This window comes from Microchirus variegatus (genome assembly GCF_963457635.1).
Source record: "Microchirus variegatus genome assembly, chromosome: 4".
Lineage (NCBI taxonomy): Eukaryota > Metazoa > Chordata > Actinopteri > Pleuronectiformes > Soleidae > Microchirus > Microchirus variegatus.
The window spans coordinates 22,465,802-22,480,573 of record NC_139805.1 but is presented as its reverse complement, the minus strand read 5'-3'; the positions used below and the strand labels follow the sequence as shown (position 1 = coordinate 22,480,573).

Genomic DNA, 14,772 nt, shown 5'->3' with positions numbered 1-14,772 from the left:
GAAAAGCAGATGAGGAGGAAAAGGACGAGAGGCCGGGGACGCTATCCAGTCAAAGACTCAGCCACAGTGATGAATGAGTGGAAAAACAAACAGGTAAAGCGATCCAGGAACATGTAGTGCCTCTATTCAACACTGAACTCTATACTAACTGTCTCAAGACCATTTCATGTGGATCGTTATGTGGCACCAAAAGACTCCCACATTTTAAACCAACAGTATGTCAAGTAACATGTGTTTAGAACATTAAGTTATCATTAAAAAAATTAATGAATGACTTTAAAAAAGATCAAGTCAGTGGTGGTGAATTAAATTCCCCAATTCTCCACTTTTAGTAGCAGCAGCTGGGGGCGCAGCAGAGATGATGGTGATCTCACTACACTTCAGTGACTCTGGATCTTTATCAACACTGAAAACTGTCAACAATACAGAGAAGTCACCTCGTACTAGACTGGACTCAGATTGGACTGAGCCACTGTCCTCAGTGATGACACGAAGACAGGAGACCACACATGTACTACAAGGGGAACCCAGACCTCCTTTGGCCCCACGGACTATTCAGAGGCCAGGGACACTGACGCAACAATCGGAAAAAATGTTGTGCAAGCTCTCCTCCTCCTCCTCCTCCTCCTAATCCCTGCCAGCCCGGCCCGACAGACTTGGGCTAGAATATGAACAGCTGAATCAGGCTGCAGCTCCTCTACATGATCCTCCCCGTGAGACAGTCTGGAAGCAACAGCCTCCACCAGACCACTCACGACTTTGGAACCAATCAGGACGTCTACGTTCAAAAGATAAGTCGAGCTCATTCACCGGTCCGAGTGGCTGGAGACAGCCGGCAGGGATAAAAATGTAACCTACATCAAATACAGATGTTAAAAACAGACATTCAGGCGTGGGCGAGGTGAAGACTCTGCACTTATATTGCTCCAGTTGTAGCTCGACTACGCTACTAAATTGGCCAAGTGTCCTCGACCCAGGATTTAAGCACAGGCGGGGAATCCATTTGTTGAATCATGTGTGCCTATGTTAGGTGGCGATGTGCCCTTGTTTTAGCTTGTTAGTAGTAAACATTATCCACTTTCCTGGTGGTAAGATGGTAGCACTCCATTGTGCGTCTTGCTATCATACATGAACTTTAAATTATTGAATTATTTGGGGTGACAGGGCATTAATTCAGACTCCTCATCAGTCCAAAAATGGACCGGTGAACGTATACAGTTTCAGTGGGACCAACATGTTTACTGTGTAATTGAAACATCCGGTTTTGACACAGCATATTCAAGATTCAAAGTGTTTATGTCTTGTGCAAAGTAATAAAAAACGTGTTTCTCTGTGCAATGAAATTCTCTCTTTGCTGTCCACACGAATGCCAAACTAACAAAAGTCAAAAGAAAGAAATAATGAAGAATACATGCACGTAAAAAAGGACAATATATTAATAAAAATAAATTAATAAACATCTGATATATACAATGTAATCGAAACAGTGTAATGCACGTGTGCATGTGCAACTTTACAGTCAAGTACAGTTTATGAATGTACATAAAAGTAACCTATCAAAATACAGAAGTTAGAAAACGGACATTTATTGTCTGAATCAGGATGATGATAACAGCAGAGAAAACAAAAGGGATACAGCGGATAGAAGATGAAGACATTTAGACCATGAAAGACAACTGTAGAAGATCCAACCGCATCTTCCCACAAGGTTTACAAGCCAGTGTGGAGCCTCGTCAGTGTTTGAGCGTGTCATACTTTGTCACACGATTTATCTAAAACCAGTGTGTGGGAGACTCGAGATCATCTCATTCTGTTTAGACCCAATATATGATTGTTATTAACTCATAAGAGTTCCTTTTAAAAAAAACTTCCTAATTTGTTCCTAGCGGCAGAAAATGCCACCTTCACAGAAACAGCTGTAAAAACATTATATATTAATATTTTTTTCCCACTTAATGTCAATCTTTTAAAGCTACTTCAGCCTAAACCATTTCCATAAAACAAAATTATTTGGTTATTATCATTATCAGGCCCTAAGATGGCTCAATGATTGGCAGCAACATTGACTTTGATGCATTGTCAGTTTTTCTGCAACGCCAGAGAAATCAGTGTTTATTTAAAATCTGTCCTTCCTGCCTGCCATCATGTCAATCATCATTTTCTCCAACTTTCGCACACGTATGGTGATGATTCTGAAACAAAAACTTTCCACGGTGGCTGAGAGACGGATGAGTTTGCGTGTTTCACAGCGCAGGGGTGACCACCTGACCACCCAGGTAGGCAGTTCACCCAAGAAGACACACACTCACTCACTCAGAGAGGGAGAAGCGCCGCTATGCCTCTCTTACACAAAAACACCACATCATTTCAACAACTGTCACTACCACTTCAACACCAAGACCACCTAGGTCTGCCTCCTAATCTAACCATCCCTCTACGGTAAATTATTCTCCAATCTGTGCTGAATTGTTGAGTCATAACCGGCGCTACACAACAAAACAGCACAGAAATGATCCACAGCCTCTTTAGAAAATGTTTAATTCATTTAATTTGTGATACTTTATTGTCTCTTTTCACACTTAGACATTAAAAGCTTAACAAAAGGCTTACTTTTTTAAGTCTGTGACAAGGCAGTGATGGTAAAAAGAAGAGGCTTTTACATGTTGCAGTAATGAAAGAAAAAAAAAAGCTCCACCAAACCACAGACAGTCTGTCATTTCCACACTCTGTTCTGGCTGAGCAGCCTTTTCATTTAAGCAGTCCTGAGAGTCTCACACAGGCCGACTCCATCCACACATATGGTTAGCATGAGGGCTGTCGAGGAAAACTAACGTCAACTCCGGTTACAGCGTTGTTCGGACACTTATAGGCCAATATCGAGCACCTAAACATTTCAAAAATCAAACTTTAAATGATGCGGAGACCAAACCCCTGCTACACAAATACATTGTAAGAAGGATTATATAAACAGAGGTGAATGCTGAACTATACAACCAATTGTGGCAGAGCCACAAATTGCAATGACCTCATGTGAGATTTTCCCCTCAGCAATTCCTTTGGTTTTTGTGATCACGGTAAACAGAAAAACTCAACAACTGTTGAGGTCGCAGAGAATATTGAAAAGACAGCGCTGGCAAAGACGGGAGAGAACGGAAAAAGACGAAGAACAGGACGGAAAAAATTGAAGGGATATGAGGAGGTGAAGAAATGGGACTGGAATAAGAAGATCTTGCGATTGTGGAGATAAATTTGTCGAGTATCTTGTATTTGGAAAGTGCCCGATTTTGCCACTTGAAAAATTGTTCCCTTCCCTAAACACGAGAAATTGACAAGACAAAAAAATACAAAGCTGGAGAGGAAATAAGAAAAAAAGAAGGGTGAAAAAAAAACTGCACCGTTGTCTCAGTCAAACATCTATTAATATAGATCCTGCAGAGACGTACGTGCAACATGAAGCAGGGTGCATTACTTCTCAGTGCACACCACGGGAATGATTACTTTTCCAGGAGCAGCAATATTTCAGTACATGCACTACATATGATTCTCATGCTCGTACAGGCCATCTGTCAGTGCTTCCTAATCCAGACTTGGCCGTTGCTTCTACATCGAGACCACATTGTACATATAGGAATAATTACATACACAATAGTGTATTGTGCACTTTGTAGGTCATATTTTCAAAGACGTTCTTGTTTTCGTCGTGGAACAAATATTATTCAATCATGTACAGAGGTGCATGAGACTTTCAGTCTGGTCAGAGGATTTCTCCTCTGGGGGCTCAGACGTGACATACTTCTCAGAAGTAAGTAAAAAAAAAAAGAAAAGCAACCCGATATCTATTCCCTGAGAGCTGAAGCGAAACTTGCCAGGCAAATCCACTAAATTACTGACTTGGCCGTGGTCCCGAGCGTGCGTTAAAGACAAACGCAACCCTCTTCCCGCTTCACGTCCCTTTACATCACCGAGTCTCCCGATTGCTTTTCGGCCTCTATTTCATAAACATGCAGCTGTGGATCATCAACCGGCGTGTCCCGATTATGGAATTAGAAATGGCTCACAGCGACTGGAACGAAGACACGAAGGAATTAAAATGTCCCAGGTCTTTTATTTCATCGCAGTTCCTATACACTTTTTTCACTCAGACGTTTATATCTCGTCGTCTGCTCAGACTTGTTACAAACCATGAAGAATCACAGCGTCATAAATTTACACCAGACAACCCGATTTAGCGACACATCCCTTGCATCCTTTTCCCTCCCTCCCTCCCACGCTCTGTATGATCCATCTTGTCACTTTAATACTTTACAAACCAACCGACAAGAGACACATCGGGCTGTAGATTGCTCTGCGACTTTAGATTACTTTGCCTCAGAAATAACCTCAGCTGATGACGTGATTTTCACCATTTTTCTTCGCCTTCAAAAGAACAAGAAAATCGAGCATTGTCCTGTCGACGGTCTGCTTCGTGACCGGGGTAAACAACACTCGGCTGCTGATGACCGTGGATTACGTGAGTGAAGTAAACAACGATCCTCATGCATGGCAGTGTCTTATGAGCTGTCACTTGTGGTCTATTAAAACCACGTGTGTTTAGATTCCATGTTTGTCTCAAGTCTGCTGTGTCAGAGTTTTAAACTTCCAGCTTTAATCTTTTAAGCTCGTCAACCTCTTGTGGCCTTTCAAATGTTGGTTAAATCATTATTTCTATCTCCAGTCATTACTTTTACTGTATATATATCCCACAGTAAGAGAAAAGAGGGAGCCATACTTCCTGGCCAGAGGGATTGGCCCAGAAGTAACACCATCTTTTCACACCGTTTTAACTGTCTCCATCCACGGTTCTCATGTGAATTTTTATTACCACTGTGACCGACGGTTATCATTTCTTTCCGGCTGGACCCTTCAGGCTCTCCTGCATATATCTGCTCCATAGCAACATTGGGAAAATGCAAGTTAATGAGATCCTCTGTCCCAAATAACGACGGCGTGTGTGTTTGTGTGTCTACGATGTACAAAACATCACAAGCACGGACACAGTGTACTCCACACAATCGCCCACATTCACATTCACATTATATGAAAACATTATTCTAAAGTCGTCATGGTAATAATGGGAACTGCAGCTGCTTTGGAAGAACAGCTAAGAACAGTAAAAATCAGAGCAGAACATTGAAGTCATGCAGAGGACGACATTTGCAGTGTACTGTAAGTAAAAAAAAAAGCTTAAACCACATCAGAAAAAAAGCACTTGAAAGTGAGCAATTGGGGAAAAAAATTTAATATCACTTTGCAAAAAAGTCTAGTTATTGCCAACGGAACAAATAAAATTCTGCTGGAGACATAATGACCAGTGAAAGGTCGACTTTTTCACTGCCTTTTTTCCACACGAAACATAAAATCAAATCTGCTGTGCATTTGACTCCCATCCAAAAATGCCAAAAAGTGGGAAAAAAAAGATCCAATGAATCAGTTTTGAAATGGATTTTGAAAAATGTAGCTGTTAATCTGAACATAGATTAGAACATTTACTCTCAGTTTCTCCTTGCCGTCATTTTTAATTTAAAAATTTGCTACGCCTACTACGCAAACAACTGCAAATTAGAAAATCCGTTAACTGTTTCCATTTAATTTCACATTTCCTTTTATTGCTGCATGTAAATTGAAGTCATTACTAAAATGGGCTCAATGTCAGTAAAAGCACTGATGCACAGCTAACCCAAGAAAGTGATTTGATATTTTTTTTGTATTCAGTGCACAGCATGAAACACACACGCCTGATTTTACCATCAAGTGTCTGCAGGACTGAGAGCAGTGGAAACTCAAAGTGAGTTCAGTTCAGTCAGACACACAAGTTCAGTGACGGCAAGAAAAGCCCTAACTAATGCCTTCTGTTCCTGCCAAGAGGCTGCTGGGTCACTCTGTGTTCTGTACACTCACTTCCTCTGACTCCAGACTGCAGCGTCTTCACCTCAAATCAGACCAGAGACAGAACAAAAGTCTTTCCCAGATCCCCCCCCCACGTTTTTTCACTTTCCCCTGCATCGCTGATCCCTCCACATGGAAACAAGTGAAACCACATCCCTGACCACCTGACATGTAACTCTTCACCCACAACTATTATTTTCCAAATTGCTAGATTAGGGACTTAAACACAGGGCCACATTTTCTTTAAGCTTGTAAATCCCGCTTGGTTAGTCAGTCAGTAGAATCAGACTAAACACAGAACGGAAGTATTTATGAAAAACCCTTCGGTAGACCCTGTGTATTCTTTGGCTCGGTGGCATTTAAGACCATGGGGATGGAGTCCAGAAAATATCAGTGACTTCTCTCTGAGTGAAGAACCAGCAAACTGCAAAGACAACCACTGACAAAAGGCTGAAAATAACCGAGGTCCCAAGGCCAGACACTGGCTCCCCTGCTTATAAAAAGAATAGGTCACCGATACAGTGTGTCAAAGGTTCGGAGTCCCATCAACAGAAAAAAAAAAAACACTGGGTTTTAATTACTTCAGCCTGGTAATCTGAACGTATCCTAATGTTAGATCAACAGAATAAAAAGTAGGCTGCTTACAAACGACCTATAACGCTATAATGGTTTCAAATGTCAGTGTTTGTACGCAGCACAGACTTCCACTGATCTTTGCGCCTGTATTAAATCAACAAGGACCGAAATCTTCTTTTACTGGAATTAATTGAATGTTGAGGCAGGCAGTATTTTGTTGCAGAAGTCCCCTGAGCGGAAACAAAATAAATCAGGGAAACGTGAGTCATAGTGTTTCGTTTTGTTCAAACAACACGGACAGCAATCTAAACAGGAAATGTGACTTCCATGAATCACGTTTCTAACTTCAGAGAATCACGTTAATACATTTTTAAACACTGATTCTACAGGTTGTGTTTGATTAAATGTCCCCCTCCTTGTCCAACATGTGGACTGCCTCTTTATTCCAAGGTGCAAATTGGTGAGAAAGATTAATTGCAATAATAAAAATAATGACAGCAAAGTAATGTATTGTACTCAGTGACTGTGTACATATCCATGTCCTTCAGTGTAACTAAGGGAATTATTGAAATATCTTATTACGACAAGCTTCCCAATACAAAATTTATTATTTTTCATTTTGGCTGCAGAATCAGTGAAAACATTGAAGAAGCCAGCTCATTAATTTTACACTGGACACAGTGTAGACACTTTAATCAGCGAGTGTTTAATCAAGAATCAAACCTCCATAGATCTGATCTGATTCTGTGAGAAACAGTGCTTCAGTTCCCAGGATTTTCCATTACTCAGACACAACAAACTATTTACAAGGCTCAGAAAGGTCACCATGACATTGTTCTTTCAATTAAAAACAAACTGTCTGGGACTGACATCATGCCAGGAGAGTCCGTGTGGTGCAGGCTGAGACCAGGCTGAGATCAGCCAAGTGTTGCACATGTGCGATCAGAGGTTGTGGTTTGTATCGTGCCGTCAGAACGCCACAGTGGCCAAGTTAAAATACAGGTTACCCATGACTGCTATCACGTCAGAAAATAATGAATATTTACTGGCCACAATCAGACCTGGTTTTAACATCCATCCGGATTTTTTTCCATTCACTTGTTCACATACACGAGCACAAACTAGTCTGTCCTTAGGAAGGATCAGAGACCGTTGACCATCTGATTATCTATAGTTTCTTCTTTTACTAATCGTTAGAATCATATTTCATGTTACAGCCGTGCGAGTAGGGCATTGATTTTTCTCAAGCTTCTCTTGTCTTTTTCTCACTCTCTCCCCGTCTCACACACACACACTAACATGCACAAACCCATCTGTGCAGCGAGACTCATTAAAAACGCTAACAGACACGATGTCATTGAGTATTTGATTAAAGAGCAGGAGGCGTTTCCAGGACACACTTTGATGCCAGGTGTGAACTATCCGTCAACTATAATTTAATATGCGATCAGATCACCGAGGACGGATGTTAATGGGGCCTCAACGAGGCAACAAAAACAAGGGGAAGGATTCTGGGTAAGAGAATAATAGAAGAAATGTTGTGCAAAACTGAGATATATGGGATTTTTGATCACAGCTGGGACTAGGATATCAACTGCATAGTGATTTTGCAAGAAGAAGGAAGACAGCGACAGTGGAGATAAGACAGCAGATTCATTGTGTAACATCTTAAATATTCTCAGCAATACTTTAAAAACCGTAACTGGCTTTGATGTTGAGGCTCATCCATGAAAATCGATGGCTTATTTTAATGTAATCTTATTTTGTAGGCTCATTTATTCTCCTTATCTTTATGACTTATGTATACAGGAATCTGCCAAAACAGCAAAACCAGCTACATGTTTTAATGTATGACTAATGTGCGATGGAAAAAATTTGAATTTGTTCACCACTCACCTCTGGCTGGATGGCTTTGAACACCGGAGTATCCATGAGTGTAATCTGGCCCTGGAAGAGATGGAATACACAAGTGTTGGACTGTTAACGAAGAAAATGTACTGGACAAACCAGAAATAGTCAAATATGAAGCCAATAATATCAGAGTTGTCGATGTAAAGGACTGCTTTTGCTAGAGGAGTTGTTATATAATTGCGCACAAGAGACAGTGTGAAGGCCTTTTACAGTCAGCATATTTGAACTCCTCCATGAGCCAGGAAAGGTGTTGTTGTGGTAAGACAGAGAGGATAAAGAGTGCCCTCTTGTGGGTGAAAAGGGTTAGTCATTAGATAAACATCACATTATAAAAACTGGATTCTAGACATGAAGAGAAAACATACTTATTTCAAACGTTATGTAAAGCATTCAGCAACATTGTTCATGACAATAAAATCAGCCTCATTCACCATCAATGGGATTAATGTTTGTTTATACAGAAGTTTGTGCAGAGGCAGCCTGGGGAAATCCATCAGCCCCCGCTTGGCTCTACCAAACATTATCATTATCATTACAGATCCAAAATTGACTTATTTCCTCCTCTAGCACCCCATGCACCACGGTTTCAACACGACACATCAAATTTTTTCCCTTAAAATGTATATGCAAATCAACACAGAATAAAACACGTAAAATTATTCTTACAGCATATTCTTCGGGAGAGACCTTCAGCACATCGAAGACGACGGCATCGAAACTCTTCTTCAGCTCTGATGAACCCTTATCACTGAGAGATTCTGAGCTGCTGCTCTTCTGGAGGAGACAAACAACAAATGTGATAATGCAACATATAACAGGGCTATGGTTTTCAGGGGAATGACAAAGGTGTGTGCGCAGTAGGGAACAGGAGATATATGAAGAGAACATCCATATTACCACATATAATATATGGACAAAGGTATTAGGATGCCTGACCATTACACCAGCAGGGCCTGTATTGACGTATTCAAATATATTTACAGGACTTTAATATGGAGTTGGTCGCCCTTCTGCAGCTCTAACAGCTTCCCCACTTCTTGGTAGACAAGATTTTGATGTGTTTCAATGGGAATTCGTAGTCATAGAGGATTTATGAGGTCAGATACTGATGTTTTAGACGAGAAATACGGGCTCACAATCTCTGTTTGTCATCCCAAAGGTGCTCGATTCCCCGTCAATCTGTGTCTTTTTATAGTCCTTGCTTTCTTTGTGCACCAAGACACACTCATGTTGGAATAGAAAAGGCTCTTCCTCAAAGTGTTCACACAAACTTGGAAGCGTAGCATTGTCCAAGATAAAATGATAGAATGTAGAATCTGTGGTATTCTACATCCATACTAACACAATCAGGTACACTGGGCTGCTGTTAACACTTTCTGCAGTTCTGCTTGTTTAAAAGCAGAACTGAAGATATGTCACCTCTCGTCTAGGAGGCTCCTTCTTCACACATGAGCTTAAATAAGTCCAGCTGCCTTTATCTCTACACACTGTCTAGAATGACCTGGGTGACTGAGAACCATCTCATATGGATAACGTGGATGTAGCCTTAGTGTGGGGTTAAAATAGAACTAAAGATTGTCATATACACATTCAAGCTTGCAACAAATGATACAAGAACAAACAAAAAAAACACACTTCTCATGCAATCACCCAACATCTTTCAACACAAACAAACAGAGTCATAGCGATGCCTCACCTCAGAGACTGTTGCAGCAGTGGTGGTGATGCTTGATTGGCCATTAGGGAGGTCCATCATTCCCACACCATCAAGCTCTAGCGCAGGAGACCGTTCATTGTCTTTAAATACAGCAAAGTCCACACGGCCCCCTGAAAAAAAAAAAAGGCACGCACGCAAAACTTTAACAAATCAGTCAAGTTCACATCACATGCTGTTGTAGTAACAACACCCCCTTCTGGTTACAATGAGTTGATGCAGGTTTTCTGGTTACTGGTTGTTGCCTTCACTACTAAACAAAACTGCCTCTGTGAAAATGTCTGTACATTGTCCCAGGTGCACCTGTGCACACCATATGGACACACACACACATTTAGAGGGTGTTATTTTCTACATGTTACATATGGACAGTGGAGAAGAAGCTTAGGCTGAGTATTAACAGGAGATGTTCTGTGTCTGTTCTTTAAGAGCCACAACAGCCGACACAGCACAAGAAGAGTATGTCCTACTGCTGTTCAGTGCCTTTCCAGACCAGAGACAACTACTAAACACAGGAAGGAAGTTTTCTTTAGTCGAGTGGCTGTCTGAGCGCAAGATGTACATCCTGTGACACTCTCCAGGCACTCTCACTCAGAAAAAAGAGGAAACGGGCTGTAATTGGGAGTCGTCTGAGGAAATAGAATTTATCAGCATTCATTTAGCTTTCCTTGCTTTCTGAGTAACAGGTATTTCTTTAAGTGTATAGACAGAGAGGTGGGTGTAAAGAGGCAGAATCTACGTCTGCTTGCATGCACCTGCAGGGAACTACAGCTGAGACTATGAAACTATTCAAATATGGTATTAACATCCAACATGAGAGCACAGCGCCAAGTGCTTCTGTTCCAGTGTACATGTAGAAATAAGTCATTAATAGGAAATGACTTGCAGCCTCCAGTCTAATCATCAGTTACTGAATGTCGCACAGTCTGTATTTTCATGGTCTAATGATCCTTTTTTCCCTCATGAAGTACTTATCGAGTGACATGGCCTCTGAAAAAGCTGGAAAATGTAATACCGACAGATCACTTTTACAACCCTTGCCTGAACCTTCATGTTACCAAAAGAGAGACAGGCTGGAATTTTAAATGGGAATTATACCTTAAGAGGACAATATATTAATACGCCTTTGTCAGTCTAGACTTGAAAATACCACAGACACTCTTCTCCTCTTCTTTGGGAAAACAAAAAGCACTCCGTCAGACGGTAATGAAAAATAAGGAGCTGCTTCAGAGTCGTGTATGAGAGAGCACATGTCATTTTGCTTGGCTCCAGCCTCAAGCTTTAAGAACCATTAACTGCCTTCTACGGTTGCATTCTGCTCAGCCAAGAACAGACAACGCTACATCATGACAACGCGCCTCATATCGCCTGACAGCAGTGTATAATTGGACAGGAAGCAATAGACAAGTCTGTGTGTTTACAAGTCTGTGTCTGCCTGCCGTTTATAGTCGTACATCTGCAATTACAGTACTTCCTGGTCCAACACCCATGTCTGTCTTGTCCAAGGACAATTATATAAGGTATCACTTAAGTGTTTAACTTGTAAGTTACCACACACAATAGTGCACGACCCGGGATTGCAATGAATACTTACACGATGTGCAAGTGTTCATGATAACCAGTGATTATCTTTCCATTAAAAATAATCCCTTCAAACATAATCTATGACTCAACACATTATCTACCAATTAAAATGTTAACCATCAGCCGTTGTAAACGGATTCCCGTTTAACTTTTGAATCGGTCATGATGGCTATTTAAATCTGCAGTGCGTAGCTTTTGGAGATTGTTGTTGACGTTAATGTTCCGCCTCTGTTTTGTCTTTCGCGAACAGAAAAGATGTAACATTTGGGTGACGTTACCCTGATCTTCTAGCACGACTGGGTTCGAATCTACTTGTTTTTTTGTTTTTTTTGATTTTTCAGCACGGTTCCAAGTGAGTTGAGCCAGCACTAAAATGTGAGACGGTGTCTGATTGGTCAGAGAGTCTTGTCAAGTCATGAGTGCGATTAGCATAAAAGGCTATAAAACAGCCACAGCCCTGTTTTGATAACCCTGTACACGTTGAGGTACTATGAAGTAATAGAAAAGAGAGCTGAAACGCTGATTATTAAATGAATTGTCAACTATTTTGATAATTGATTAAGTGGGTTTTTTTTTGGCTCAGATAACAAAGAAATCATTCAAACTGAATCATTTTGGTTTGTGGACAAAACAAGACATTCGAGAACATCGTCATTTCCAGGTTTGACAAACACTGATCAACGTTTTTTTTAACATTTTATGGACTAAACGATTAATTGAGAAAATAATCGACAGATGAATCAATTACGAACATAATCGTTAGTTGCAGCTCAAATGGAAAAAAAACATGTCTGATACCAAAACAGAGTAGAGTCGAGTAGCGACAGAACTGTATAATGAAAAAGCACCATATCAGAACTGCCTAAGGGAGCATTTGTCTGTATACAGCTGCAGCACAGGGGCGAACAGGGACAAGAAGCTGTTATCCCATAAAATTGCTGAACGTTAATTCACTTCTCCCATCTTGACATAAAACCAATCACTTCCTGTGTGCAGCGTGGGAATGTCTCCAGGCTAAAACACTGAGTTACTGAGAAACACGGAGAGAAACGGCATTGTGTGAACTCTTTAGACAATGGTTTGAATGTAACCGCTTTTAAAAAACACAATGAGCCTGTAGACCTGTAGGTAACAAAGATGCAGCACTGTCAGTGTCACCACATCTTAAAGAGAATAAATCCGGCAAATGGACAACGCCACACTTACCAGTTGTGTGTCAGATGGTCATGGTGCTGGACGTGCAGTTGGCCTGTTGTTGTGTTATGCTGCCTTTGTCTGTCGTGCTGCGTCTGCGTGTGAGGCTGGCTCCTGTCGTCTGAGTGAAAGTGAAAACGCACAAGAGAGAAGAGCAAGAGAGGAAATATGAATCTTCTGAACATTAGGAGAAAACCCACGCAGTCATCAGTGATCAACACAGCCAAAAAGAAAAGGAAAGAAAAAAAATCCCTGATGAGTTCATCAAATATATCAGCCGCTGAAATGTATGCTGAGAGATACTTCTGCATCGTCTGAACCACCAGTTTTATTAGCAATTAATATAAAAAAACTTCAAATAATTACAGCTTTACCAGATATTTACAGGATATAACAATGGAAACTCTATTATCGGTCTAGGCCATATAGTAATAAGATTACACAATGAAATTCGATGATAATGTTTATGATTATTGTAAGTGGTTGATATTTTGATTATATTTCCAAGTACAGTATATAAGTGCCATGCATAACCATATCTATAAACTTAATATTGAACTTTAGTTTATCACTATTGAAGAAAATCATACTGAAGCAATACTGATATTACTGACCAGTCCTATAATACCATGTAATAACATCACATTTCATGGTCATGTCATTTCATAGAGAAATGATAATCAGTACCATAAATATTTCACATTGAGAAAAGAAGAGCGATGAACTGTAACCAAGAACGTGTGCAACAGACACCGTATCAGAAGAAAAATAATTAATAAATGCAACATTAATTAAGTGTCAGTATGGCATCAAAAAAAGTTTGAAAACTGGGTGTGATGCAATAAACTCTGAATAAAATTTACTTGCATTCTTAGGCAGGGAAAAATATATATAGCAGAAAATGTTGATCATGTTGATGACCAACATTGGCCAGTAGGTGTCTCACTACTCTCAAAGATAAAGCCTGTGTGTGGGACTAAGGTGGGCTGTGGCTGAATGTTGCATGATGGCAAGAAGTAGTTGGTCTTCAGCCTTTAGAAATCAATGATCCCATCAACACCTTAAAGTTGTTATCACACTGAATGGGGGGATACAAAGCTCAGCAAACAAGAGTGTAACATTTCCACTCAGAGAAGCCAATACATTCTTTCAATAATCTCATTCAATCAAGAGGGTTTCAGTTTCACCACATCACCACCGATGAGCATCACACTGGCTAAAGGCTCGAGCGGAGCCACTGGGTTGTTCTGAGGTAGCAAAACAGAAATGCCACCTCTTCATACACAAACTCAACAGAGGACGTGTGTGAGCTCACGTGTTTCTTGTCTTGTGTTATTGTCACTAGACAGAGTTGCTCTGCAGAGTAAACACTTCCTGGCAACAGCTCGTTTCTGCTCGTCAGTTTGCCTCGTGTTGTTGATGAAACAGACCTGTGAGAGATGAGGATATGTCTTTGTAAAGAAGACGAAGAGGATGCAACTAAGGATTATTTGCATCATAAATTATTCTGTTGATTATAAAAAAAATGTTGACTGGTGTTTCCCAAACCTCAACATGATGATGTTCTCAAATGTCTTATGTTGTCCACAAAACGTATGAATTATTAAATTATTTGTTATATGGAGCAATTACAACAGAAAACATTCACATTTAAGAAGCCGAACAGTTGACGGTTAATTCAGTAAACAATAAGGGATTAATTGTTGTAGCGCTAGAAGATAAATGTGAGTCACTGCACAGTGTAGCAGGTGTTACTGAATTAGGGGGGGCCTCTCTGAGTTGGCTGCTTCTTCCTCCCTTAGTTCTTTCAGACTGTTGTCGACATTCACGTGCTGCAGTTCAAACACAAAAGGGGCTGGAAGCCAAAC

The 14,772-nt window shown here is 40.6% G+C and overlaps 1 protein-coding gene across 1 annotated transcript in view; it reads right to left on the bottom strand.

Moving 5' to 3' along the window:
- ralgps2 (Ral GEF with PH domain and SH3 binding motif 2) overlaps positions 1-12,997 on the bottom strand; it is a 49,249-nt gene extending 36,252 nt beyond the window's left edge. The window contains exons 1-4 of the mRNA XM_083888525.1: positions 12,917-12,997; positions 10,109-10,239; positions 9,079-9,186; positions 8,398-8,448 (exon numbers count right to left, since the gene is read on the bottom strand). Coding sequence (XP_083744651.1) covers positions 8,398-8,448; positions 9,079-9,186; positions 10,109-10,168 — 219 coding nt within the window. The 5' untranslated portion in view covers positions 10,169-10,239; positions 12,917-12,997. The remainder of the gene's footprint in view (positions 1-8,397; positions 8,449-9,078; positions 9,187-10,108; positions 10,240-12,916) is intronic.
- Positions 12,998-14,772: the final 1,775 nt, after the last annotated feature.